Source organism: Stomoxys calcitrans, chromosome 4 (assembly GCF_963082655.1).
Source record: "Stomoxys calcitrans chromosome 4, idStoCalc2.1, whole genome shotgun sequence".
Classification (NCBI taxonomy): domain Eukaryota; kingdom Metazoa; phylum Arthropoda; class Insecta; order Diptera; family Muscidae; genus Stomoxys; species Stomoxys calcitrans.
This window is the reverse complement of record NC_081555.1, coordinates 127,053,311-127,078,975: the sequence shown is the minus strand read 5'-3', so window position 1 is coordinate 127,078,975 and position 25,665 is coordinate 127,053,311. Positions and strand designations below refer to the sequence as shown.

Here is a 25,665-nt window from a genome sequence, read left to right as displayed (position 1 = left end):
TCGAATTTTATTTTAAGGTTTGTGATTAAACTCTCGATGTTCAAATACTATGGAACTTCTTTTGCCGAATACTATGGAACCCATTCCATTCAAAATTTCTCTTATAAACATAGATGTTTACATGATTGTTCTTAGAGTTTGTTATAGCCTTTGTAAGTTTTTGCATGGGATACAATTGTTATATACCCACATGTCGTTTGTTCGTAGAGCATCGAACAACGACTATCAAACTAATGCCATGCAGTAATGTTCACACAAAGCCACACACGCACATGCATGTATACATCGAAAGACAATAGATATGGCTTACCAGTACATGCCGTGAAGCAACATGCTGACATTGCTATGGAAAGAGTCCCAAGTACAAATGAAAGAATTTGTTCTAAGTAAAACATATGTAGACTCTTGCAATGGAGGAGCACTCGGTATCCAAAGCAAAATTAACTGCCAATAAATTTTGTGAGTTTACGGTTGAGTTTTGTGAACATGGGAATTGAAATGAAAATAACTCCAACACTGTTTTCTCTGGAAGTCAGAAATGGTTGGGGTAACATTTAAGAATGCTTTGTGGACCATATTGGCATTTTTGGTTTGGGAAAGACTGCAGTTCAGTTTAAAATTTCATGGCATTAAGGCCGAAGTTTAAAATGTTTTAATAAGGAAGAAAACTTAAAATTTTAAAACATAGAAAGACAAAACATCGAAGTGGAGTTAAAATTTTATATGTTTTAGAAGCCTAGAGAACTTTGCACCGACCCTCTGTAGAAAAGAAAATGCACCCAGATACTTGGATTGACTTGTGCTACCATAATAAGCAATACAACTTATACCCAGTAAGAAAGACAAAAGTCGGGCGGTGCCGACTTTATAATACCCTACACCTACTCTTTAAGTACAAAGTGCGAGCAATATCTAATTCTGAACCAATTTTGGTGGACGTCGCCGGATGTTTTCAGATGGGTTATTAAGCAAACTGTATCAAAATTTCGAGCAAAGCAAATATGTTCAAACCGTACGGTTGACAAATGACAATATTATGGCCAATTACCCAAAATGTGACGAGCACATATATGGGAGCTTCATCTAAATCTGAAACGATTTCTAAGAAATTCACCCGTAACCGATTTTGAGTAAACTTCTTAGATATTGTGGTAGGTATTGAGAAAACCGTTGTGAACAATTTTGGCAAGATTGGTCAATACATGCGCTTGCAGTGGCTCAAGAAGTGAAAATTGGACGATATACATAAATTGCAACTATATCTAAATCCGAACTGATTTTTACGAAATTCGCCAGTAATATTAAGAGTCATAATAAAATCCTTCCTGCCAAATTTCGAGAGAATCGGTGCACTTTATTGCAATATTTCTCAAAATCGGACGAACATATATGTGGTAGATACATCTAAATCTGAACCGATTTCGATCAAACTTCTTAGATATTGTGGTAGTCGTCGAGGAAAGCGCTGTTCAAACTTTTGGCAAGATTGGTCAATAAATGCGTTTGCAGTGGGTCTGGAAGTGAAAATCGGGCGATAGATATATATATGGGAGCTATATCCATATCTGAACCGATTTTTTTTCAATTTCAAAAAGCTTTGACTCTTTGACGAAAAAAAAAACGTACGTGCCAAATTTGAAGACGATCGCATGAAAATTGCAAACTGTAGTTTGTACAGAAATTAACAATGACAGACAGACATACAGACATAGCTAAATCGAATCAGCAAGTGATTCTAAGTCGATCGGTGTACATATCAATGGGTCTATCTCACTTTCTTCTAGATGTTACAAACAAATGCACTAAGTTATTATAACTTGTACCACAGAAGTGGTGTAGAATATAACAACCCCAATAATTTCAAATCCTTCCCACGAAGTATATGTAAGTGACGAAAACCACATTTTACTGGAGACTGTTTTTATACCACCACCGAAGGATGGTGGTAGGGTATACCCTTTGTTATTTCGTTTGTAACACCTATATTCTTGATCATCTGAGCATTCTGGGTCGATATATCCTTCTAATATTGTCCGTTGGTTTGTTCGTCCGTCCAGACTGTACGAAATAATCCCCCATGAAATAAAACCCAAAGAAAAAGTGAAATAAACCCCATGTCCTTCCGTTCGTCCCTCCATCTGTCTGTCGAAATCACGATAACGATTGAATGTATAAAGAATTCCGCTCAAAATTTTGCACAGACACTTCTTATTGATGTAGGTCGTTGGAGATTGCAAATGAGCTATATCGGTTTAGATTCGCATATAGCCCCCATATAAACCGATTTAAGCTTCATGAGCCCCAAGAAGCATACATTTTTATCTGATTTGGCTGAAATTCCAAGATCTCTGCCAAGTATTATCCGAATTGGCCTATAAACTGAGAAAGCCCCCATATAAACCCATCCCTTTGTATGTACTCCTGATCGTCTTGACATTTTAAGTCGATCCGCACTTGCGGTCAAAAACAGTTCCACCTTAGGTTCTCATTTCTTTGAGAACTTCTCTGATTTAGCGGGTGTAAACATTCGAATGTTTTTTGGCTTAAAGTAATCTGGATGGTTTAACGGTAGAAACGAAGGAAGTCAATTTCCTTTTCCTGTTCCAGTAGAATCGCAGTAAACGAAAACGTCTGAGTGAACCAGATGGCAGACCGCCACTTAAACCTAACCTAACCTTCCAATTATTGTCAGATTGTATTGTAAATGGGACATATAGGTATATTCATTGTTGTAGCTAACTGACATATGAACGGATCACGGGTGTTGACTTTTTGAGCCTCTAGAGAGCGAAATTCTTATTTGATTTGGGTGAAATTGTTCTTCAGGTATTCTGTTCTGAATTCTAACAAACTGTACGAAGTATGGTTCAAATAGGTTTATAAACAAAGAAAGCGTCCATATAAGCATATCTCATGATTCTTAAGCCTCTAGAAAGCGCAATTCCACACGATTCTAATAACATTTTGTATGTAATGTACTGCTGTGACTTCCAACAGCTGGGCCAAGCATGGTTCAAATCGGTCATAACCACATATGGTTCCCATATAAACATATCGCCCGATTTGTTTTCTTGAGCTTTTAGAGGACGCAAGTATTGTCTAATTTGTCTGAAATTTTAATAGTGGTAATTGTTTATGACTTCTAATAGTCATGACAACTACAGTTTATATCGGCACATAACTTAATGCATCTCTTATGTATTTCAAAAAGCTAGAATGGTCATATGCGATCCATGGTTATGAAATTTAAGATTCGGCACAGCTGAACTTGACGTTTTTACTTGTTCTTTGTCATGGTAGATCGTTACATGCATATGTTCAACACTACACCACTACTCTTGTATAGGGAATTGCAACTTATTCCATTTGTTTAAAGCATCCAAAAGAGCAAGACGCATTGATTAGTCGACTCAGAATCACTTTATGATAATATGATTTATGATTCGATTTAGGCAATGAATACAATAATCCTAAGTACCCACAGAAGGCTGTGAAATATGGTGGTGTCTGATTGACGATTTGAGGGTGTTTTTCTATATCTGGTCCATATCCCTCTGGATTAGGAACAAAATGTGTATTGTGGATTACAAGGATACCTTGGAAATAAACTACTTCCATTTGCCGAAATTAAAAATTGCCTTAAGCGGCAGTTCATGAAATTTAAGATTTAGATATAGCTCCCATATATGGGTATCGCCCGATTTGCACTTTAATGGGCGTAGTAGCTACAAATTTCAATTGATCTGCACAAAATTTGGCACATTTGTTACTGTTTTGTTACTGATCTTAACATATTTGCAATATTTCATCAAAATCGACTCATATTTAGATATAGCTCCCATATATCGAAAAAAGTCGGTTCAGATTAAGATGTAGCTCTCATATACTTATACCTATTGCACGAATTAATAATTGTAGGGTAGGTGTAGGGTATTATATAGTCGGCGCCGCCCGACTTTTACATTTCCTTACTGGGTTTTCTTATATTTTCCTATATATTCATATTCTTAACTATAACATATAGGATTACTAAAAAATAAAAATACTTTTGTTATTCAATTTCAATAAAAACGAGATTTTTCGAAATTTAATATGGTGTCTATGGTGTATATGTTTCATCTTATTTTTAAATCTTAGAGCCTTTGTCAGCGTATTTTCTAACTAATATGTTCCATATTATATATTTCTTTATGGATTTCATTTTGTGTGAAGATTTTGGCTTAAATTTTGCACCACAACGTTCTCTATGGCTCTCACTCCCACCCAATGTGGTGTAGGGCATTAAAAGGAAGGCTTTGCACGACTTTAGCTTACATGTTTATACCGGTAATATCGCCACACTTGGGATTTAAATAATCAGTAGCGGAAATTGCATGGAATCAGGAGTGGATTAAGCCACTAAGTTTTTGGGTTCTTCAAATTTCCAAGGTCCAGATTTCGGGTTGAGCCCAATACATTTATCTATTTTGAAACCAACAAACTGTCTCTGTTTCCTTTTGATATTTGACTGATATATAAAACATTTACATATATCCTTTTTTGGATACCCTTAGTGAAGTTCAAGGTAGAATGCTCCTCATATTAAAATCATTCTCCCAAAAAGTACATTTCCGGTATCGTATGCAATGAATTCACAGTCGGTTTTCTTACGCCCTTTTCTTGATTGTCTCTATTTAGCTTTTTAAATATTCATCCTTTTACAATGATTAGTTCCTCGTATCAAACTATTAATAATTTCCATTTAATTTTTCCAATAAAATAAAACACATTTTCTAAGTTGGTTACCTGTACTGAGTGTCGTATACATAACGCAGTCACTTGTGAAACAACAATCATACGCTCCCCAGCACCATCGCATGCAATTCAGAAGAACTTATACATTTACAAGTACTATGGCGAAAAAAGAAAGAAAAAAGAGATAGCCATAAATATTTATTATGGAAAATAAAAATAAAATAAAAATATGCATATGCATATGCACGTGCATATGAATAAAAATGCATTGTGAGGACAACCACACTCTCTTTCAACCACACACAAAAACAAAAATAATGTCATTCCTACAATTGCACCATGAAAAAATAAAACAAGACACAATATTTTAACAAAGCCGAGGGCCAGAGAATTATTGGAGTTTTTTTTTATTCTCTTCTTGTTACTGTAAAAAATTACATTCATTCTTTGCATACCCCCAAAAAATTTGGTGACATCCGTTTTCCTGGTACTGAGCTGTTTTATTATTGAAAGTTATAAATAAATTTGTACGTATATAAAAATAAAATCAACAAAAAACGAATGCATGATCTACCACTAAGTGGATCTGCGTTTAAAGTACATGCACATGAATCCGATTTTATGGCGAATAATACTCAGGCGTTTAAACTTACATTGAGGGTAACGAAAATTGAAGACTTTATAAACCATGTGGAATTTTAAAACATTTTACTAAAATTAAGATGGTACATTATGAAAGTTTATAAATAAGACAAGTAGAAAAGAATTATGTTCGGCAGAGCAATTCTAAAATCATCCTCCATACATCGCTTAGACTTTTTGAAATAAAAACAAGTAAAAAGGCGTTAAGTTCGGCAGGGCTGAATTTTGGATACCCACCACCTCGGGTATATAAGTAAATCACTTTTCATCATAATCCGATCAATTGTTTATAACAAAATATTGGTCTATTTAGTAGCTACAATATATCTAAAAATAAACCGATCTGAAACATATACAACATGAATGTTGAAAAGCCTAACCTAAGTCAATGTATCAAATTTCAGTGAAATCGGATTATAAATGTGCCTTTTTTGGGGCCAAGACTTTTTGGTCTATATGACAGCCATATGCAAATCTTGATCGATCTAGACCAAATTGACAGATATATGTGGAGGGGCATAACTTTATTCTCTGTCCCACATTTCGGAGACATCGGACATCGGACAATAAATGCACCTTTTATGACCCCAAAACCTTAAATCGAGAGATCGGTCTATATGGCAGCTATATCCAAATCTGATCCGATCAGGGTCAAATTACGGACGGATGGCGCAGGGCCTAACACAACTCACTGTCCCAAATTTCAGCGAAATCGGATAATAACTGAGGTTTTTGTAGGCCTAAAACCCTAAATCGGAGGATCGGTCTATATGGCAGCTATATTCAAATCTGGTCCTATCTGGGGTAAATTGACAAAGGATGTCGAAAGGCCTAACACAACTCACTGTCCCAAATTTCACCGAAATCGGATAATAAATGTGGTTTTTATGGGCCTAAGACCCTAAATCGGAGGACTTGTCTATATGACAGCTATATTCAAATCTGAACCGATCTGGGCCAAATTGACGAAGGATATCGAAGGGCCTAACACTACTCACTGTCCCAAATTTCAGCAAAATCGAATAATAAATGTGTCTTTTATTGGCCTACATCCCTAAATCGGCGGATCGGTCTATATGGGGGCTATATCAAGATATAGTCCGATATAGCCCATCTTCAAACTTAACCTGTTTATGGACAAAAAAGAATCTGTGCAAAGTTTCAGCTCAATATCTCTATTTTTAAAGGCTGTAGCGTGATTTCAACAGACAGACGGACGGACATGTCTAGATCGTCTTAGATTTTTACGCTGATCAAGAATATATATACTTTATAGGGTCAGAAATGGATATTTCGATGTGTTGCAAACGGAATGACGATGTTAGTTTACCCCCATCCTATGGTGGAGGGTATAAAAAATAGCAAAAAATGTGGGCGATGTCACGATGCAGAGGCTTATTTTCATTTCAACAGTTATCGAGATTATGGAAACTTCATTTAGGAGACTTTCGGATAGAATGCTACTTTGGACTAAGTCTAGCCATGACATTTTAAGTTTGAAAAGCCAGAAATTCCACACATTTGCCAAGGTTTTATTTTAACGAAATTCGATTTTAGAAATTCGTTTCTAATCCTGCCAAATTTTCCCCCAATTTGGATCTTAATAAATGTAACAGTTCGTTTCAAATGCCGCGTTGTTGGCGCACTGGCTGTGGCCATTGCCATTGCTGTTCTCGAATATGTGCCTGTGCTGCCTGTTGACTGAATTTCTGCAGGAAATTCAGAAAATTCGAAAAGAACTGACAATCAACCAAGAGGGCTTTCAAAATGAAAGTGCATTCTGTGGTATTTGTCAATGCGAAGGCTGCATGCCAATCTTGTGTGGCCAACATATGAATGCGTTCTCGCTAACATTGCAATAGTGTGCACCGCAAACAGAAAGCACATAAATAGATTGTTTTATGTGGATGTGTGGTTTGGCTGTAGGAATATGCAACCAAAAGAATGCACTACAAAATTCTCTGAAGTAAGAGGAAGTTCTTAGGGGCACAAATAGAACAGTCTCTATTTGTATAAATGTTGACTGACAAAAAGGATTATCTAACATTTTAAATAAACATAGTGGTAACAGCTTTTACTCATAACTAGTGATTGGCTTAAACTTTAGGAAATATTGTATATCTGAGCAACAGTCATCATTTTAAGTAGGCAATCTGCTGAATTGTATTTATAAACCTTTAAGACATGCGAGAGAGCCTTAAAATAAGGAATTTCTGAAATGTGTTTCTAAGGCCACTAACACCACGTTTTGAATACGCTTAGAGAAATTTGCCGGTAAACACAGCAAAAATATGTGCTGAAATAAGAAAAAGTCTACTAAAAATAGGAGAACAATACATTTTCGCCAAATCAATTGACGTCAGCTTTAAAGTGCCTCTAAAATGTTGTTTATTAACGTCTCAGCCACTACGGCTATGAGACTTAAGGCGATGGGAGAATGCATTGAGGATGGAAGCAGCTCATACCATCGCGGTATAATCGAGGCGACGATAGGAAACGTGGAAGGAAGGGGAGAGGTTTCCGATCAGATACCTGAGGTGAACCTTGAAGTCGATTGCGAAGCACTGCTCCGATGGCACAGTCTTGGATTGACGGAACCCTAGTATTGCCATCTGGAAGATGATATTACACGGACGGATCAAAGCTAGAAGACGGAGTGGGCCTGGGGGTTTACATTAAAAACCCAGGGACTGACATCTGTATTAGACTGCCTGACCATAATACGGTCCTGCAGGCGGAGATCCGGGCGATCGCGGAATGTGTGAAGTGGTGTGGTGCTAACGCGAGGACATCGAGTGTGAACATCTTTACAGACAGTAAAATTGCCATAAGGGCAATAACAACCAGGACGGTAAGGTCACGAACAGTTTTGCAGTGTAAGAAAGAGATTAACGCCTTCTTTGAGGATGGCAAAATCCATAACGGAGTTAGGGGAAATGAAAGGGCAGACGATTTGGCGGTGAAGGCCAGAGGACTACCGTCAATAAACTTGGTTAACCCGAAGCTTTCGGGTCGACACAGTGCGAGTTAAGGGAGTGGGCAAAGAATGCGAATGCAACATTGTGGAACAGCGAAACGATCGGTAGGACGGCGATAATCCTATGGGGGTATCCAGATCGAGAGAAGACGAGGCTATTACTGAAAGGAAGCAAGAAGGAGGTCAGTATAGCTATTGGTATAATAACGGGACACACAGGACTACGAGCTCACTTATGTAAAATCGGTGCGGCAAGTGATAGCATGTGTAGGGCATGCGCGGAAGATGATGAGACGTTGGAGCATTTCCTTTGTCATTGCCCGGCTTTCGCGTATAATAGATACCGGCACTTAGGTGGAGACACAATATCAGACATGAACCAACTTAAGAGAGGGGCATTGAAAACAATAAAGGATTTTGTAAGTAGCACGGAATTCCTAACTTACAATTTTTTTTTCAGAGGTTACTTTATAGTTTTTAGAGCACACAACAAGCCGATTACTGGCTTAGGTGTATGTCCATAGTGGCATGGGGCGGATTAATAGCTGCACCCTCTTTTCAACCTAGCATTTTCGTACAAAATTGCCAAAAATGTTTGTTAGTTAACGTTGAGAAGTTAAAAACTTCAAACAGTCCACATTAAAAGTAAAAAACATTAAAAATTTTAATCAGCAGACAGTGTTTGCTGATGTCAGCAAACCTATTTCTCAAAGTGTAAGCCTAACTAGTACTGAAAGAAATTTTTACTTATTTTCAACTGGTTTGTGGGATAGCCCTTTTTGAAATCAATCAGCCAATATGGTTTTGCGTGGCGGTTACTTGTTCGGATTGTTTGGTATACATTTATGTCAATTTTAGAATTGGACTTGTCCGACCATCTCATGTCTGAATGTTGCTAAGATTTCTACACCATGTATGTGTATACAAATTTTTGCCTTTGAGGTTGGCTACGTGTGGTTAGGTTTGATTAAAGTCTTCTCTCTGACTTTAGGTATGATAACGTTAGGTGCTGTAAATGAATAATGTACCTATCGTTACACAGTGAACTATAGATAGAAATGCACTCATATTTGACAAAAAGAGGAACAATTTGGAATAAAACAAAAAACTCTTACAACTCTAAAAGTCCCCTATACGTCTACTTGAAAATCGAGCCTCCAAATTTTGATTTCTCAGACTTTTGTTACATTTTTTTTTTTTTTTTTTTGATATTTTGGTCTATAAGTGCCACATCATTGAGATTTTTGATCCAAAATTCAGACAAAATTTGTAGTCAAGACAATAGTTAAGAACTCTGTAGTACATCGTTGCAGCATTGGAATACTACTTCAAGCAGTTTTGACCTTGTGAAGGTGCAAATTTTTCGTGAAAATATTGATAAATAACTGAAACTGAACAACTGAAAATATTCTAGGCAGGTCGGAAAATCGGCAGATCGCCCTATATGGCAGCTATATGAAAATTTAGTCAGATTTGGACAATATTCGGTAATAGTTGGGCATAGTAAAACTCACCGTTTCAAAATTAATCGAAATCGGGTAATAAATGCGACAATTATGGGCTTAAGACTTGAAATCGGTAGATCGGTTTATATGCCACCTATATCGAAATATAGTCTGATTTGGATCATATTCGGTTCGGACATCGGTAGGCATAGTACAACTCACTTTTCAGAGAAATCAGGTAATAAATGTGGCTTTTATGTATTTTTGGCCGCTCTTTCCATACAAGTCCGACCACAGTGTATCGGTATATGTGAATCATGTATTGCCCTTAGAATTTCACCTGCGCATGGACAGAATACGGATTAGTGTCAAATATCAATATCTTAGTTTTGTATGGCTGTAGAGCAACTGTGACCAGACAGACGTGAGTGCAGACACAAATAATATGGTCTCCGGTAACAGAAGTTACATAGACTTCTATACGGATGGTTCCAAACTAAACGACCAGGTGGGCTTTGGGGAGTACTCTAAGGATCTAGAACAGGTCATATCGAAAAAGTTACCCGACCACTGCAGTGTGTATCAAGCGGAGATCCTTACAATTAAGGAAGTTGTGCAAGGGCTAAGATATAATGTCATTACGACGATTGGCATAAATATCTTCTCAGACAGCCTGAACACAAAAACCGCCCTCGACTGTTACAAATGTCTCAACGAGATGGCTGAACAGTTCCAAAATTCACCTGTTCTGGGTGCCGGACTACAGATATATCCCAGGGAATTGTAAAGCGGATGAGCTTTCGAGACTAGGAACTACTCAACTCATTCTAGGGATACTGGAATCTGTAGGTATGCCTCTAGCGACATGAAAGATAAGTTTTCAGGACCAGGCTCAAAGGACAACGAATGATAGATGGTCACAAAGAGAGGGCTCTGAGAATGTCAAAACTATGTGGCCTAATCTAGACTTGAAGAGGTCTACTGCTTAGATGTCATTGGCTAGAATAGACGTCGCAGTCATTGTGTCCGTCGTGACAGGTCTGACAGACTGAAGGTTGCCAGCAACGACTTTTGCAGAAGCTGTGAGGACATCGAAGAAGGAGCGACTATAGAACATATTCTGTGTGTGTGTCCCGCAAAATCAGTCAGAAGGAGTTGCACTTTTGGTGATCTGCCGATTTAAAGTCTTAGACCCATTAAAGCCATATTTACCATCAGATTTCGCTAAAAGTTGGCACAATGAGTTATGTTAGTCGCCTCGGAGTCAGAGTTCAATACAGCCCAGATTGGTCTATATTTGGATCTAGCTGCCAAGTATACCGATCTCCCGATTTAAGGTCTTGGACCCGTAAAAGACTCATTTTTTATCCAATTTCGCTGAATTTTGTTATGCGTCTAGACAATCTCTCTGAGTGTGGTAAAGATCGGTCTATACTTGGAAGTAGCTGCCATGTATACCGATGCATTTATTATCCGTTTTCACTGAAATTTTGCACAATAAGCTATGACAAGCCACTCTAAATTCACACTGAGTATGGTCAAGATTGGGCTATATTTCGATATGCAAATGCAAATGTGCACATGATCATTCCATTTAGGAACAAGAGCAAACTTCCCACACATCAATGCGATCAAGTTTAAGCTCAATGATAAGAGGCCTCCTGTTTATAGCAGAGTCGGAACGCCATGCCGCAGTGCGACACCTCTTTGGGGTGATGTCGTCAGCATTAAGTAGCGATAAACACCGCTGAAAATGTTTTTCTGATGTTCTCGTCAGGATTCGAACCCAGACCGTCAGCGTCAAATGCGGACATGCTAACCTATGAGCTACGATGGCAGTCATATTTCGATATATGTACTAATCCCCATTATTAAGTTCTTGGTTCCATAAAAGCGGCGTTTATTACGAGATTTTGCATAGAAAGCCGTGTTAGGCTCTTCGACATCCGTGGTCAATATTGCTCACATATTTGGATACAGCTGCCACATGTACCGTTCTCCCAATTTAAGTTCGTGTACCCATAAAAGGCGCATTTGTTATACGATTTCACTGAAATTTCATTCCCGAATATGGTGGAGATCGGACTATATTTAAATGCAACTGCCATTTAGGCCAAAATTCCGTTTAACCGTGAACTGAACTGTGAATATTATTGGACCCCTCGAAGTCCGTGACGAGATTGTTCTAAATCGGACCATATTTTGATATAGCTGCTTGATTACGATTGCTAGATTGTCTGTTTCTACCTATTCACTAATTAGTGGGTTGTGCAATGGTAGAAGCATTCCTTTTTGAGACGAACATTAGCTCATATTAGGATACCTTTTTTCGAGAGCAGTAAGAAAAGCAGAGATTCGGAGCGGAACTGACCTATTTTCGCCGGAGCGGAAGCGCAGCAGTTTCCAATCTCAAAATCTGCTCCGACAAAATGAAAATCTTTAATAAAATTGTTTTTGGTTTTCGAACTTGTTATTTTGGCGATTAAATATTCAAAATATTCGTTTTAGAATATTTAAAATTATTAAACTAACATGAGATAACTTTAGAGTTAACTTTCGTTAAATCGTTATCGAAAACCTATCTGAGAAAAGATTTGTGCCAATTTTAAAAAGTTTCGTGTTAAAGCCAAAACAAATAAGAAAGAGCTAAATACGGTAGGGACGAATCTTGTAACCCATCCACCATTGATCGAATTTGTCAAGTTCTTTTTATAGGCAGAAACTAGAAAGGATTAAAGAACAAACTCCGAGGATTTTTATACCCGACACCATAGAAAAAAAGATATATTCATTAAGTCATTCTATTTGCAACATATCGAAATACCCCTTACTGACCCTAGAAAGTACAATATATATATTCTGGATCGTCGTTAAATTCTAAGATAATTTAACGATGCCTCTATGTCCGTTTGTTGTAATCACGCTACAGCCATAAAAAATTGAGATATTGAGCTAAAGTTTGGCACAGTTTCGTATTTTGTCTATACGCAGGTTAAGTTATTGAACGCGCAAAAGCGGATCGTATTTAGATATAACTGTCATATAGCCCGATCTCCCAGTTTATGGTCTTGAGTCCATAAAAGCCACATTTATTAACCGATATCGTTGAAATTTTAAACCGCTCGTTCTAAGACCCCCGATATTCAAACCGAAAATGGTCCATTTCGGACCATAATTAGATTTAGCTGCCATATAGAACAAACTACCGATTTAAGGGTGTGTTTATCACCCAATTTCTTTGAAATTTAGAACAGTGACATCCTGTCGACATCCGCAATGAGTTTGGTCCAAATCCAACTATATTTAGATATAGCTGCTATATAGAACTAGTGCAGGCCACCGTATCGTAGAGATTAGCATGCCCGCCTTTGACTCTGAACGCCTGGGTTCGAATCCTGGCAGGAACATCAGAAAACTTTTCAACGGTGGGTTGAATGCTGGCGACATTTGTGAGGTACTATGCCATATAAAAACTTCTCCTCAAAAGATGTGTCGCACTGTGGCACGCCGTTCGGACTCGGCTTTAAAAAGGAGGCCCCTCATTATTGAGCTTAAACTTAAAAAAATATGTGAGAAGTCTGCCCCTGTTCCTTAATGGAATGTTCATGGGCAAATTTGCATTGCTATATCGACCGATCCGCCGATTAATGGAGCAGAGAGTTACACTAAGCATCTCGTTGTACAACCTGAACATAGTCCAGATCGGATCATATTTACATATAGCCGCTATAAGACATATGTAAGATCTGTTTATATAGGAGTAATAGACACCGATTCAGACCCAAATTGGCATGGAACGGAGAAAAGAAAAATTGTCGGATCGGGAGTGGAGCGGAGCGGAAAAAAGGCTCCATATCCTTGTTCTAAGCCTATAGCAGCTATATCGAAACATTGTTCGATCTAGACCAAACTCGCTGTCCTAATTTCATTAAAATCTGGTAATAAGCTGATCCTATGGGTTCAAGACCATTAAGGAACGGGGAATACTTCTCTCATATCAATGAGTGCAGTCCGATTAAATTTTAAGCTCATTAATAAGGGGCCTCCTTTTTGATGTCGAGTCCGAACGGCGCATAGCGACACCACTTCGTGGAGAAGTTTTAACATGGCAAGATACCTTACAAATGTTGACTGCATTTCTAAAGGGATAACCATCGCTGAAAATTTGGTTGATGTTTACGTCGGGATATGAACCCAGGCATTCGGCGTCATAGGTGGTCACGCTACTCTCTGCGCCACGGTGGCCTTCGAATGATATATATAGCAGCTATCTTATCTATAAAATTCAATTTGTTTGTTTGTCGGGTTGTTTGTTTGTTCCGTATAGACTCAAAAACGGTTGAACCTTTACCTTGAAATTTTCACAGATGGTGTAGGTTGATCTGGAAAGAAACATAAGCTATATAATTGTTTGATATCGGAAGGGGGGCGGACCCTCCCCCTTACCCCAAAAGTACTACCCAAAAATAAAAGTGAACCGATCGGGACAATATGGGATTCAAAGGAAAGTTATTCAAGAGTAGAGTACAAATTTCATAATAAAAGTTGGGTCCAAGTACCTGGGGCGCCGCACCAGCCCCAAAACCCCTTAAAATAGATTTATTTGACGATCATGACAATATGGGACTCAAATGAAAGGTATTACTGTTATGGTGAGGAAGTAGGAATAGGCTTTATAATTTGTTGATAACGGAAGGGGGCGGACCCTTCCGTTAGCCCAAAAACACCACCCAAAATCAAAAGTGAACCGATAAGGACAATATGGGTATAAAATGAAAAATATGCGGGATTAGATTACGAATCTGGCATACAAATTCATGTCGAAGTATAGGGGGTCACCCCACCCCCACAAAAACGACCAAAATGGGCACATTAGCCAATCAGGGATATATGGGACTCGGTTTGTTTGTTCCGTATAGACTGAAAAACGGCAGAACCGATTTTCTCAAAAATTTTCGTATATTGTGTAGGTTGGTCTGGAAGGAAACATAGTCTTCCCCCTTATGCCAAAAACTCCCTCTTATGGCGAAAATACATCCAAAAATCAAAAGTTTAGCGATCGAGACAATATAGGTATCAAATGAAAGGTATTGGAGAGAAGAATACGAGTACGGTATTAAAATGTGAGCCTAAGTACCCATCGGGCCGCCCCAACCCTAAAACTAGCCTAAACATACATATTGGAGGTTTATTTCAATATGGGGCTCAAATGAAAGGTATTCGGGAGTAGATTTCGAATCTGGCATACAAAAAAAACGCCATTAAACCCATTATGGCTATATGATACTTAGCTGAACCGATTTTCTTAAAATTTTTATAGATTATGTGCGTTTGCCTGGAAGGAAACATAGGCTTTATAATTTTTAGATGTCGTCCCATACGCCGAAAACGCCACCCATATCCGAAATTGGTCCGTTGGGCACGACAAGGGTATCAAATGAAAGGTATTGGAGACCAGACAACGAATATGGTATTAAAATTTGTATCCAAGTATTTTATTTATTTGCCGACTATGGTTATATGGATCTCAAATGAAAGGTAATTGGGAGTAAATTTTGAATATGACATTAAAATTTGCGTTCAAGTCTAGATGGCGCTTTTCCTCCTAAAGATAAGTCAAATGGGTTATTTGACCCGTTATGAGAATATGGGACTCAACTGAAAGGTATTTGAGAGTAGAAAACGAATTTGATATCCAATTTTGGAGCCAAGTGTTTTGGGGTACGCCCTAAAGCACCCCCTAAACAGAACTTCATTTCCGTTGGGAATAAAGAACGAAAGGAACGGAAGATCGGTCTATATGCCCAAAAATTGTTCTATCTAAACCATACATAGCTCACAGTGTTATACATCAGCGAAATCAGACAATAAATGCAGATTTTATTGGCCTTAAATCGAAAGATCTAATATATATACGGATGTGAACCATTTTCAACACGGATGTCGCAGATCTTCACACAAGTCATTGTGCCAAATTTCAACGATATCGGCACAATGATATAATCCGATGTAGTCTATCTTCCAACTTAATCTACATATGGACAATAAAAGAATCTGCGCAAAGTTTCAGAGTTTAAAGACTGTAGCGTGGTTTCAACAGACGGATGGATGGAGGGACATAGCTAACTCTTATTAGATTTTTACGAGGCTCAAGAAGATATATACTTTAAAGTGTCGGAAATAGGGTCAATGCGTTGCAAACTGAATGACAAAATGAATATAGCCCCATCCTTCGGACGTGGATATAATTGTTAAGCAACCCGTTATCTGGAACTCAGAAACTAGAAAACTTTGTGAAAAACATATTGTATAATTTTGTTTGCAATGAGGCTATACTGGCCACATCTAAAACTCAGTATATGAGCAGCTTTTGTTTGAATGACTGCAACCAGATGTAGTGAATCCATTCACATATATAAAAAATACATATGTATATGTATGCATGAAAATAATTTGAAATCGTAGATACTTCAATATAAAGTCAATTTAAATTAAAATATCGTATGCAGTAAAACAGTAGAGCCCACCATGGTATTTACTTTCATGAAACTGTCTGCCACAATGCACAGTAGCACATTCAAGCGATAAGCGATAAAACATTAAAATGGCAACAATACTCGAAATCGTACAATATTTTTAAATATTGTATCAATCCACGACCGTTAATCGTGAGATCGGTATGTGTGCACCTATACCCAAAAATGAACCGATTTGGAATGTATTTTCGTCCTTTTACAAATTTCTGCGATAGTAGTTGTAATCACCTTAGATCCTTCAAAGAAGAAGATATTAACATGAGATTATTACACAGTCCATTCGCCGCTTTAATTCTTGAACGATATATTTCGGTATAACTGCTTTGTTGAATGATTTCCCAATTTAGGATCTGGAGCCCATAAAAGGCGAGTATATACACAATTTCGCTGAAGTTTGAAGAAGTAGTTGCAATAGGCCGACTCGGGATAAGTTTGAACACCACACAGACAGGCTGAAAGTTATCAGACGTGTCCACATGATACCCAGCATGAAAAGTAGCAAGCTTCGTATTTATACTGAGTAGCTGCAAACGCAGCCGCGGGCAATAGGCGGTTTCAAGAGGATAGTCTCAGTGAGACTCCTACTTACAAACTGAGTTTCTATGATACTCAGAATGATGAGGCGAGTTATTGATGCTTTAAATAACCAATGACCAACATCAGCGGTTGTTCCCAGGCTAGGGGTGGCTGGAAGGGTGCTAGCCAAAAAGGGTTCCAAAAGAATGTTGGAGATGCCTACTTGGAAACTACTCCTGTTCATGGAAGGACGAACCCTTCGCTGCACGAACTGATGCTTGATTTGCACAGTTCCTAAGGCCATAATGCAAAGAAAGTCACTTATATTGGAAACTGAGAAAGCATAATCTCGGGCTATAGAATTGAGTCTTGACTGGTTATTAATAAGTAAGGTAGCTGAGCTGACTCAGTGAAAGGAGGAATTTTGCAGGTTTTGTAGAACATATAGTAGGTTTTATCTATATTCCCCTGAACTAACTTTCTTTTACCGCCTCATTTTAAAGGCAAAAACACAATTGATTCCTTACAAAACAGGAAAACAATTGAAGTTGCTACACACATCTCTTTAAGCCCAACTTTCCCAGAGTGCAGACCAAATATATGTGAACAATAATTGATCTGACGGAACCAGCCATAAGGGATACATTGTTTTACCATCGTGGGGCTTCAGGGTATAAGCAGCGCGATGGATTCAAATAATAGCGAAATTCCTATTCATTGGTCGTCGCTTTCCTGGAGAGAGAGAAGAATGGAGACAACGCACCATTTTCTGTTCGGTATATACTGATACTGAAGTCTCTTGCATCGGTATATATTTCCCCCATCCCACTGTGTGTCGTGTCGGCACGGGTTATCTTTTATCTTTATCCCGTACATACATATTTTTTTCGTAAAATTTAAGCTCCTAGTCGTTATAAGAAGCCAAATCTGAGGCACTGCTTGTATGAGGTCTATATATCGTCGGCCTAATGCTATTTTGTTCCATACGCCATTTTTGAGTTTTTTGAGTTAGGATCAGTTCCGAGGGTTTTAAGGTGCTTACTTTCACAATCTACAAGAAATTTGACGTATTTTCCTTAGTTTTCCAAATAACGAGGTGTAAGTTTGTTCCATATCCACTTTTTTTGAAAAATTTGTGAACTTTGATTCATATCCAAAATTTCAGCATGTGGAACAAAATTACATATTTTTTGACAAATTCAATGTATCATGTTCCACGTGCTCAATTTTTACTGAACTCATTTACCATACGAAAAATAACATGGTTTTGGTTCTGGAAAGAAGACCCCACAGAATGAATGTTATTAGTGTTACTAAATGTGAAGTATGACTAAGCTAATTTAGCATTTCTTAATAGACGTGTGAATTGTGTTATATCCCTGGACAGTCGTGTTAATCATGGTTCAGATAGGACGGTATTTGTAAATATCTGCCATATAAGGAGTAATCCCAATTTTAATTCTTGGGTCCATAATACGCCGGGTATTTATTACGTCATTTCACCGCTATTTGCATCAGCGTTTTGTATTAGACCCTTGGATAGGCGGGCCAAATATGTCCCTGATTTTACTATATTTGGGTTTTGCTGCCATATTGATCGGTCTACCGATTAAATATTCTTCGCCCTTTAAAGGCCAATTTGTAACCCGATTCCGCCGAATGGTATATTAGGCATATAGATATCCTTATCGCATATGATTTGTATTGGTACTTATTTGGATATAGCAGATATATCTCCCGATCTAATATCTGGGCCCTTTGGAGTACTTAAAGTTAGGCCCGACCGAATTTAAATATTTGATTCCCGTTATATATTTTGTTTAGAAAAATCCGATATCTTCAATTATATAGAATTTGTTGCGCTTTGTTTGGGTTTTTGGTGGTAGAGTTTGAGCCGCCGGTGAAAATAGTGTACTAAACTTTTTCATATCCAAAGGGGGCCGGACCCTCCCCCTACTCCAATTTTCAAGAACACTAGACCGCGGAGATGCGTGCACCGATTTAAGTAAAATTGTGCATGCCATGCATGCATGTAACCCAAAAACACGAAATTGGTATACAATTTTGGGGCCAAATAATCTGGGGAGATACCCCACCTCAAAACTCACCCGAACGGACATCTTTCCCAATTGGGACAATATGGGTATCAAATGAAAAGTATTTAGGCGTAGAGTACGAACTTGGCATTAAAACCCCATTTTAAGTGTCGAGGGGTCAACCAACCCTAAAAACACCACCTAACAGGACACTTTAACCGCTTTAGGCAATATGAGTATCAAATTCAAGGTATTTTAAAGAAGAATAAAAATCTGACATAAAAATTAATTTTTTTTGGTGTCCCAAAACTCCCCAGAAGAACATTTTTACATATAGGGACAATATGGATATCAAATGAACGGTATTTAAAAGTAGAGTACAATACTGATATACAAATTTATTCCTTGGTATCTGAGGCGCCAACCCCACCCAACAAAACCCCTAAACAGGCCTTATTTACCGATTGGTACAATATAGGTCTGAAATGAAAGCTGTTTGGAAGTTGAGTACCCATCTGTTATAAGAAGTAGGTCCATGATGTCTGCGGGGCCTCCCCAATCCCAAAAACCCCCAAAACGGACATGAATGTCCAACGTCACAAAAGGGTATTGTATGAAAGGTTTTTGAAAGTTGGCTACGAATCTGGCATACACATTTGGGACATAGTCTAGAACCGGCCCACCCAATAAATACCCAATATGACTTGTAGTTCGAGCGACAGTAGAGTTCAAATCTAATGTTGATATAGGTATTCAAGTATCTGGGTCAGGTCTCACCGTTCAGCAGGACATGTAGATCATGACAATAAAGGATTCAAATAAGTTGTTTTTTGAGTCTCATCGTGGGGGGGACCAACCCTATCCTCCCACTAAAAACCACCAAACTGTTATGTAGGATAAACGGGAATATATTGCACTCAAATGAAAGAATATGTCCGAGCGCAATTACCACCCCCCCACCCTACCCCAAAAAAAGGAATTAAGAAGAAATATATGAAGGGCGATCAGGATGGAATAGAAGACATTTTATTCTTTGGTAGAAGAATACAATACGATGCTGATATTAATTCAGGGTCCGCCCCCTAAACTCTTCCTTTCAAACTGGCCATGTGTGCCTTCTATGGCAAAATATAATAGCTATTTTATAGTATAAAACGAATCTTATATCCAATTGTAAGGTCAAGTCTCACCCGTGAAACTCCCCCTAAACCAATGGGGGAAACCAACCCCTAAACCAATAAAAGAAATTTGAGAGTATAGCACTATGCTCATATTTCTTCAGGGCTAAAATGGTCATATTTGCGGATTATGTTAAAAAGGGGCTCAAATCTGTATCTGTTTCAGGGACGCCTCACCTCATAAACTCCCCATAAACCACACATATACCGACTATAGCAATATGTAGCTTCAATGTCATTTCTGAGGGTAGAGTATGAATCCGATATCCACTTTCGGGTCAAAGAATTCAGCTACTCCATTTCACCACCAAAACAAACATAATGAAGAAGATTTAACATCCAAATTTTATTGGGCGAACCCTTCCCTTACCCCATTTGCAAAACGCCAGATTTCGGAGATGGGTGGGGCAATTTAAGCGAAATTCAGTTTGTTTATAATAACTCAAAAACAGAAACTCGGTATCCTTATTTAGGGTGGGAAATCTAGAGGGGCCGCCTCCACCTCCAAACCCAGCCAAATGGAATATAAACAAATAACGACATTATAGGACTCAATGCACGAATCTGATATACGGGTATCCGCCTCCCGCACTCCGCACTCCCAAAAACACCCCCATACCGGACATATTTACCGATAAGGCTCAAATGAAAGGTATATGGGAGTAGTTCACCAATATAATATTCACAATGGCGCGAAATATCTGAAAGGCCATTCCAGCACCCCCAAACAGGACTTTTTTCCTGACCTGACAGTATTACTTACTTACTTTACTTTAAGTGGCTATGACAGAACATTTTGTTCACTAGCCGAACATAGAATAGCGTTTCAAGCGCCTCTATCTAATGCTCTCATTCTAAAGTCTCTGACACCAAGTTTCGGGGTGTCTCCTACCACTTCGGGCTTTTGGTCTTCTCGGTTTACGTGCACCACATTGTTTGTGTTCATAAGAGTTCTTTGCTGAAGCTTCGTGATCCATTCCGACAGCATGACCTAGCCAACCCAGCCGTTGTATTTTGAGGCGTGTAACTATGCTATCGTCGTCATACAGCTCGTGGTTCATACGTCGCCTATAATCTCCATTAACGCAAACTGATCCATACATTTTACGAAGAATCTTTTTCTCTCAAATACTCCAATCTGCTTTCACAAGTACCCATGCTTCAGAACCATATAACGGGTAGTATCAGTGTCTTGCATAGTGTAATCTTCGTCTGTCGAGAAGTGGCCTTGTTTCTAAATTACTTACTTAGTCCAAAGTAGTATCTGCTTGCCAGTATTATTCTTCGCTTTATCTCAAAACTGGTGTCATTCGTTTCGGTTACGGCGGTGCCGAGGTAGATAAAGTTTCTGACTATCTCAAAGTTGTGGATCCCAACTTTCTTCATTTTCTTTATCTGCTCGATTGTTCAAGGTGTTTTGGGAGTTGAAACCATTCATTTCGTATTATCTCAATTTATTGTCAGACCCGTTTTCAATGACTCTCTTTCGATTCTTTCAAAGACTGCAGTTACTACTTCCGGTGACCGACCTATGATATCGCTGTTGTCGGCATAGGCGAGTAGCAGGTGTTCTCTTGTGATTAGTGTGCCATATCTATTATCTGGTATAATCTTCTCCAGCAGGAGATTAAAGAGATCACATAATAGGCTGTCTCCTTGTCTGAAAATTCGATTGGTATTAAATGGTTCGGAGAGATTCTTTCCTATTATTACTGAGGATCGCGTGCCAGCAAGTATCATCCTGCAGAGTCTTATTAATTTTGCAGGGTTACCAAACTCAGACATCGCTTGAAATACCTTTGAACGTAAAGCACCTACCGTCTCTTTGTTGACTAAAGCGGCATTGTAGTCAACAAAAATATGGTAGGTGTTGATTTGTCCTTATCGGGTCTTTTCCAGGATTTTGCTCAGTCTGAATATCTGGTCCAGGGTGGATTTACCATGTCTAAAGCCGCATTGATAGGGCCAAATTATCTCCTGACAGTATAAAGCTCAGATAAAATAAGAGCATACACACATACATAGCGAACATATCTTCAGTGTTGAAAATTTGATTAAATTAATGCTATGTTGGTACACATTTAGTTACATGTAAATCAAAATAACAAAATTGGTAAAAATTGGATATGGAACAAAACAGCAATAATCTATTTTTGGAATATGAGCTATGGAGCGTTTATTTCTGGATGGAAAAGATTCAAAATTTAAGAAAAATTTCTTTAAAAACGCATGAACATGGTAACGTAAAAAACAAACCATCGTTTTTGGGCCAGTTTTGAGTAATAGAGGGTCCAACTTAAAGTACGTTTTTCTCAACTGCACAAAATGGCGTATGGAACAAGATGGCATTAGGACGACGATATGTTAATGGACCTTTCTGGGGGATACTTGATGTGAGTATTATAGGATGTAAAATTACTTTACATTCCATATTTGAGACTTAACGGATACAAATTAAGGTTTCGAAGAACTCCAAAGTAAAATCAGAAGATCGATAATATTCTGGAGAATAGCCTGCACCTTAATTGTGAGGTATAATACAACTACAAACCTTTGGGCTATGTTAGCTTTTGATATATCTATAAAATTTTTAAAAAATTGTGATTGGTTTTAAAATTTTGAAGTATGTAACACACAAGTTAAAAGTAGTACCGGAAAAGGAAACCCAAAACCTACTGAAAGTAGTCAATAAGGATTATTGCATTTGTATTACATTGAATTTTATGTACGAAACCAAAAATCGATTTGCGTTCTCCTTCCTCATGTTAGTTTTTGAAATATCTAAATTTAAAATTTTTAAGAAAATTGCAATTGGTTTTAAGATTTTGATATAGACTTTATGGCCTACCAACATCCTATTTATTTCAATACCAATTGCCATTTCCATGACACTGTACATAGTGCAACATACAAGGTAAAAAGTAACACCGGAAAAGGAAACCCCAGTGCTGCTGAAAGTACTCAATAAGGATTATTTCATTTGTATTACATTGAATTTTATGTACGAAACCAAAAATCGATTTATTTTGTGTTTCTCCTTACTTAACAAGTCACTTCAATGTATTCACATATGGTCGGTCGGTGTTTTACTTTCCGGTTTTTCTTTGCAGATACAAATATTTGGTTATAATTCACAATTATACAACAATTTTTCGGATGCATTAAATCGAGCTCAGGGTATTGTTGGAGTGTCCATCCTGTTGCAGGTAAGATAACCCACAACTACGAGAAAAAGCCAAAGCTGTGGATTTTCGAATACAGATATGCTCTTACTATGTACTCAAATGTGTATGTTTTTTCGATTTTAAAACATTTACAGCTGGGCGATTTATCAAATCCAGAATTGAGAATGCTGACAGACCAATTGGATCGAATTCGTTACGGTGGTGATGAGGCATTTGTTAAACGTCTTTCGATACGAGGCCTATTGCCGGACACAGATCATTATATGACCTATGATGGGTCGACCACAGCACCTGCCTGTCATGAAACTGTGACGTGGGTTGTCCAAAATAAGCCCATTTACATAACAAAGCAACAGGTAAGTCTAAAGGTTGGGAGAGAAATTTCTAGGAAAGCCATTGGAGTTTTGCAAAGTCATGCAAGACTAAAACTAAAGAAAATGGAGTAGGAAGGTAAACACGAATGACTTTGAGGTTTGTTCAGTTAAAACAAAAACTTTAGCCCGGGATATTTTTAAAAATTTTTCAGGACGGGAAAAATTGTGCTGAAATTAACAAACAAACGTTTTGTATCAATTGTTATCTTTTATGCATTGTATAAATGGTTCTTTTTTTCGCACTATAAACTTATTGCCAACACTCCTGCTAAGTGGACAGTGGCTAAGTTACATGGCTCTGAAGGATTTCAGCACATCAAGTTTGTTGCCCTCTCCTTTGAAGAAAAGCTACAAACAATCCCATGCTTAGTGTGATTCACAAATAAATTAAAATCTCTGGGGGATTGTACAAAGCTATAATTTAAAATTGTACCCAGACTAAGTCGTCTAAAGATTAACAAAGAACAAAGGCTAGGCTTCATTACAGAGGAATTTTCACTTACACACCACACATGGAGCTATGAACTCCTTGAAAACCATCAACGACACAAATACCTATACACCTTTATTTACCTTTGAAAAGAATGAAACGAAAACAAAATCATAGTTTGTTGACGCGTTGAAGCAGTTGTTTTGTCGCCATTGTTGATATTGCATGGACCCTGGTTGGCATTGCCTCACAAGCGCTTATTGCTTTACATTATTTATTGTTTAATGCTTTTGTGCCAGACTAGATGTGAATACCGTTTTTTTGGATTATATCAAGTGTGCCAAAGAGTTTTATTATGCTTTACAACAGTGTTGAAAAGAGTTGCCACACACAAACTTTTATTTAGGATAAAATTTTGTACATAATGAATGGTCATTAGAAATGTCATTGATATTCTAATTTTGGAAAAGAAGTACAAGCGTGCTAAGTTCGGCCGGGCCGAATCTTGGGAATTCACCGCCATGGATTCTGCTAAAATATGGAAGCTGCATCTGGTTATAGGCCGTATTTGGCACAGCTGTTGAGTCATAACCGAACACTATGTGCATAATTTAAACCAATTGGACCGATCGTCTCTCTGCGCCCTTAGGCTCAGTGCCTGATTCAGCCCGTATGCGTTGTAACTTTTAGCCAACGGAAAAACATACATCAATTAAAGAAATTCTCTTTCCCAAATCCCTAAGAGCCCGAAGAGAAATTCCACCACAATTATAAAAATCCTACCACAATCATAAGAATTACAAAAATTTTTGTTTTTCGCTAATTTCCTTTAATTCTGCGAATCATGGAAATATCTTTGAAGTTTTTTCCAACTTTTGATTTAAAATGAATTACCTTCAATTAATTGCATTGCCCAAAAAGTAATTGCGGATTTTTTAAAAGAAAGTAAATGCATTTTTAATAAAACTTAGAATGAACTATAATCAAATATACTTTTTTTACACTTTTTTACTAAAGCAAGCTAAAAGTAATAGCTGATAACTGACAGAAGAAAGAATGCAATTACAGAGTCACAAGCTGTGAAAAAATTTGTCAACGCCGACTATATGAAAAATCCGCAATTACTTTTTGGGCAACCCAGTAAATAGTAACCAAACATGTTCATACATGTTTATGATCAAAATCTCATTTTGTACACTTTTTCTATTTTGGATTTATATAATTTTAACAAAAAGAAAAATTATAAATTTTTCACAAAAATATAATTTCGGTGTGATTTGTGTGTGACATTTTTATACCCTCCACCATAAGATGGGGGGTATACTAATTTCGTCATTCTGTTTGTAACTACTCGAAATATTCGTCTGAGACCCCATAAAGTATATATATTCTTGATCGTCGTGACATTTTATGTCGATCTAACCATGTCCGTCCGTCTGTCCGTTCGTCCGTCCGTCCGTCTGTCGAAAGCACGCTAATTTCCGAAGGAGTAAAGCTAGCCGCTTGAAATTTTGCACAAATACTTCTTATTAGTGTAGGTCGGTTGGTATTGTAAATGGGCCATATCGGTCCATGTTTTGATATAGCTGTCATATAAACCGATCTTGGGTCT

The 25,665-nt window shown here is 37.8% G+C and overlaps 1 protein-coding gene across 1 annotated transcript in view; it reads left to right on the top strand.

The window, feature by feature from the left end:
• Positions 1 to 25,665, top strand: part of LOC106088586 (carbonic anhydrase-related protein 10) — a 138,497-nt gene that overhangs the window by 83,587 nt on the left and 29,245 nt on the right. Inside the window, exons 6-7 of the mRNA XM_013254175.2 lie at positions 23,175 to 23,270; positions 23,384 to 23,605. Of these exons, the coding sequence (XP_013109629.2) occupies positions 23,175 to 23,270; positions 23,384 to 23,605 (318 nt within the window). The remainder of the gene's footprint in view (positions 1 to 23,174; positions 23,271 to 23,383; positions 23,606 to 25,665) is intronic.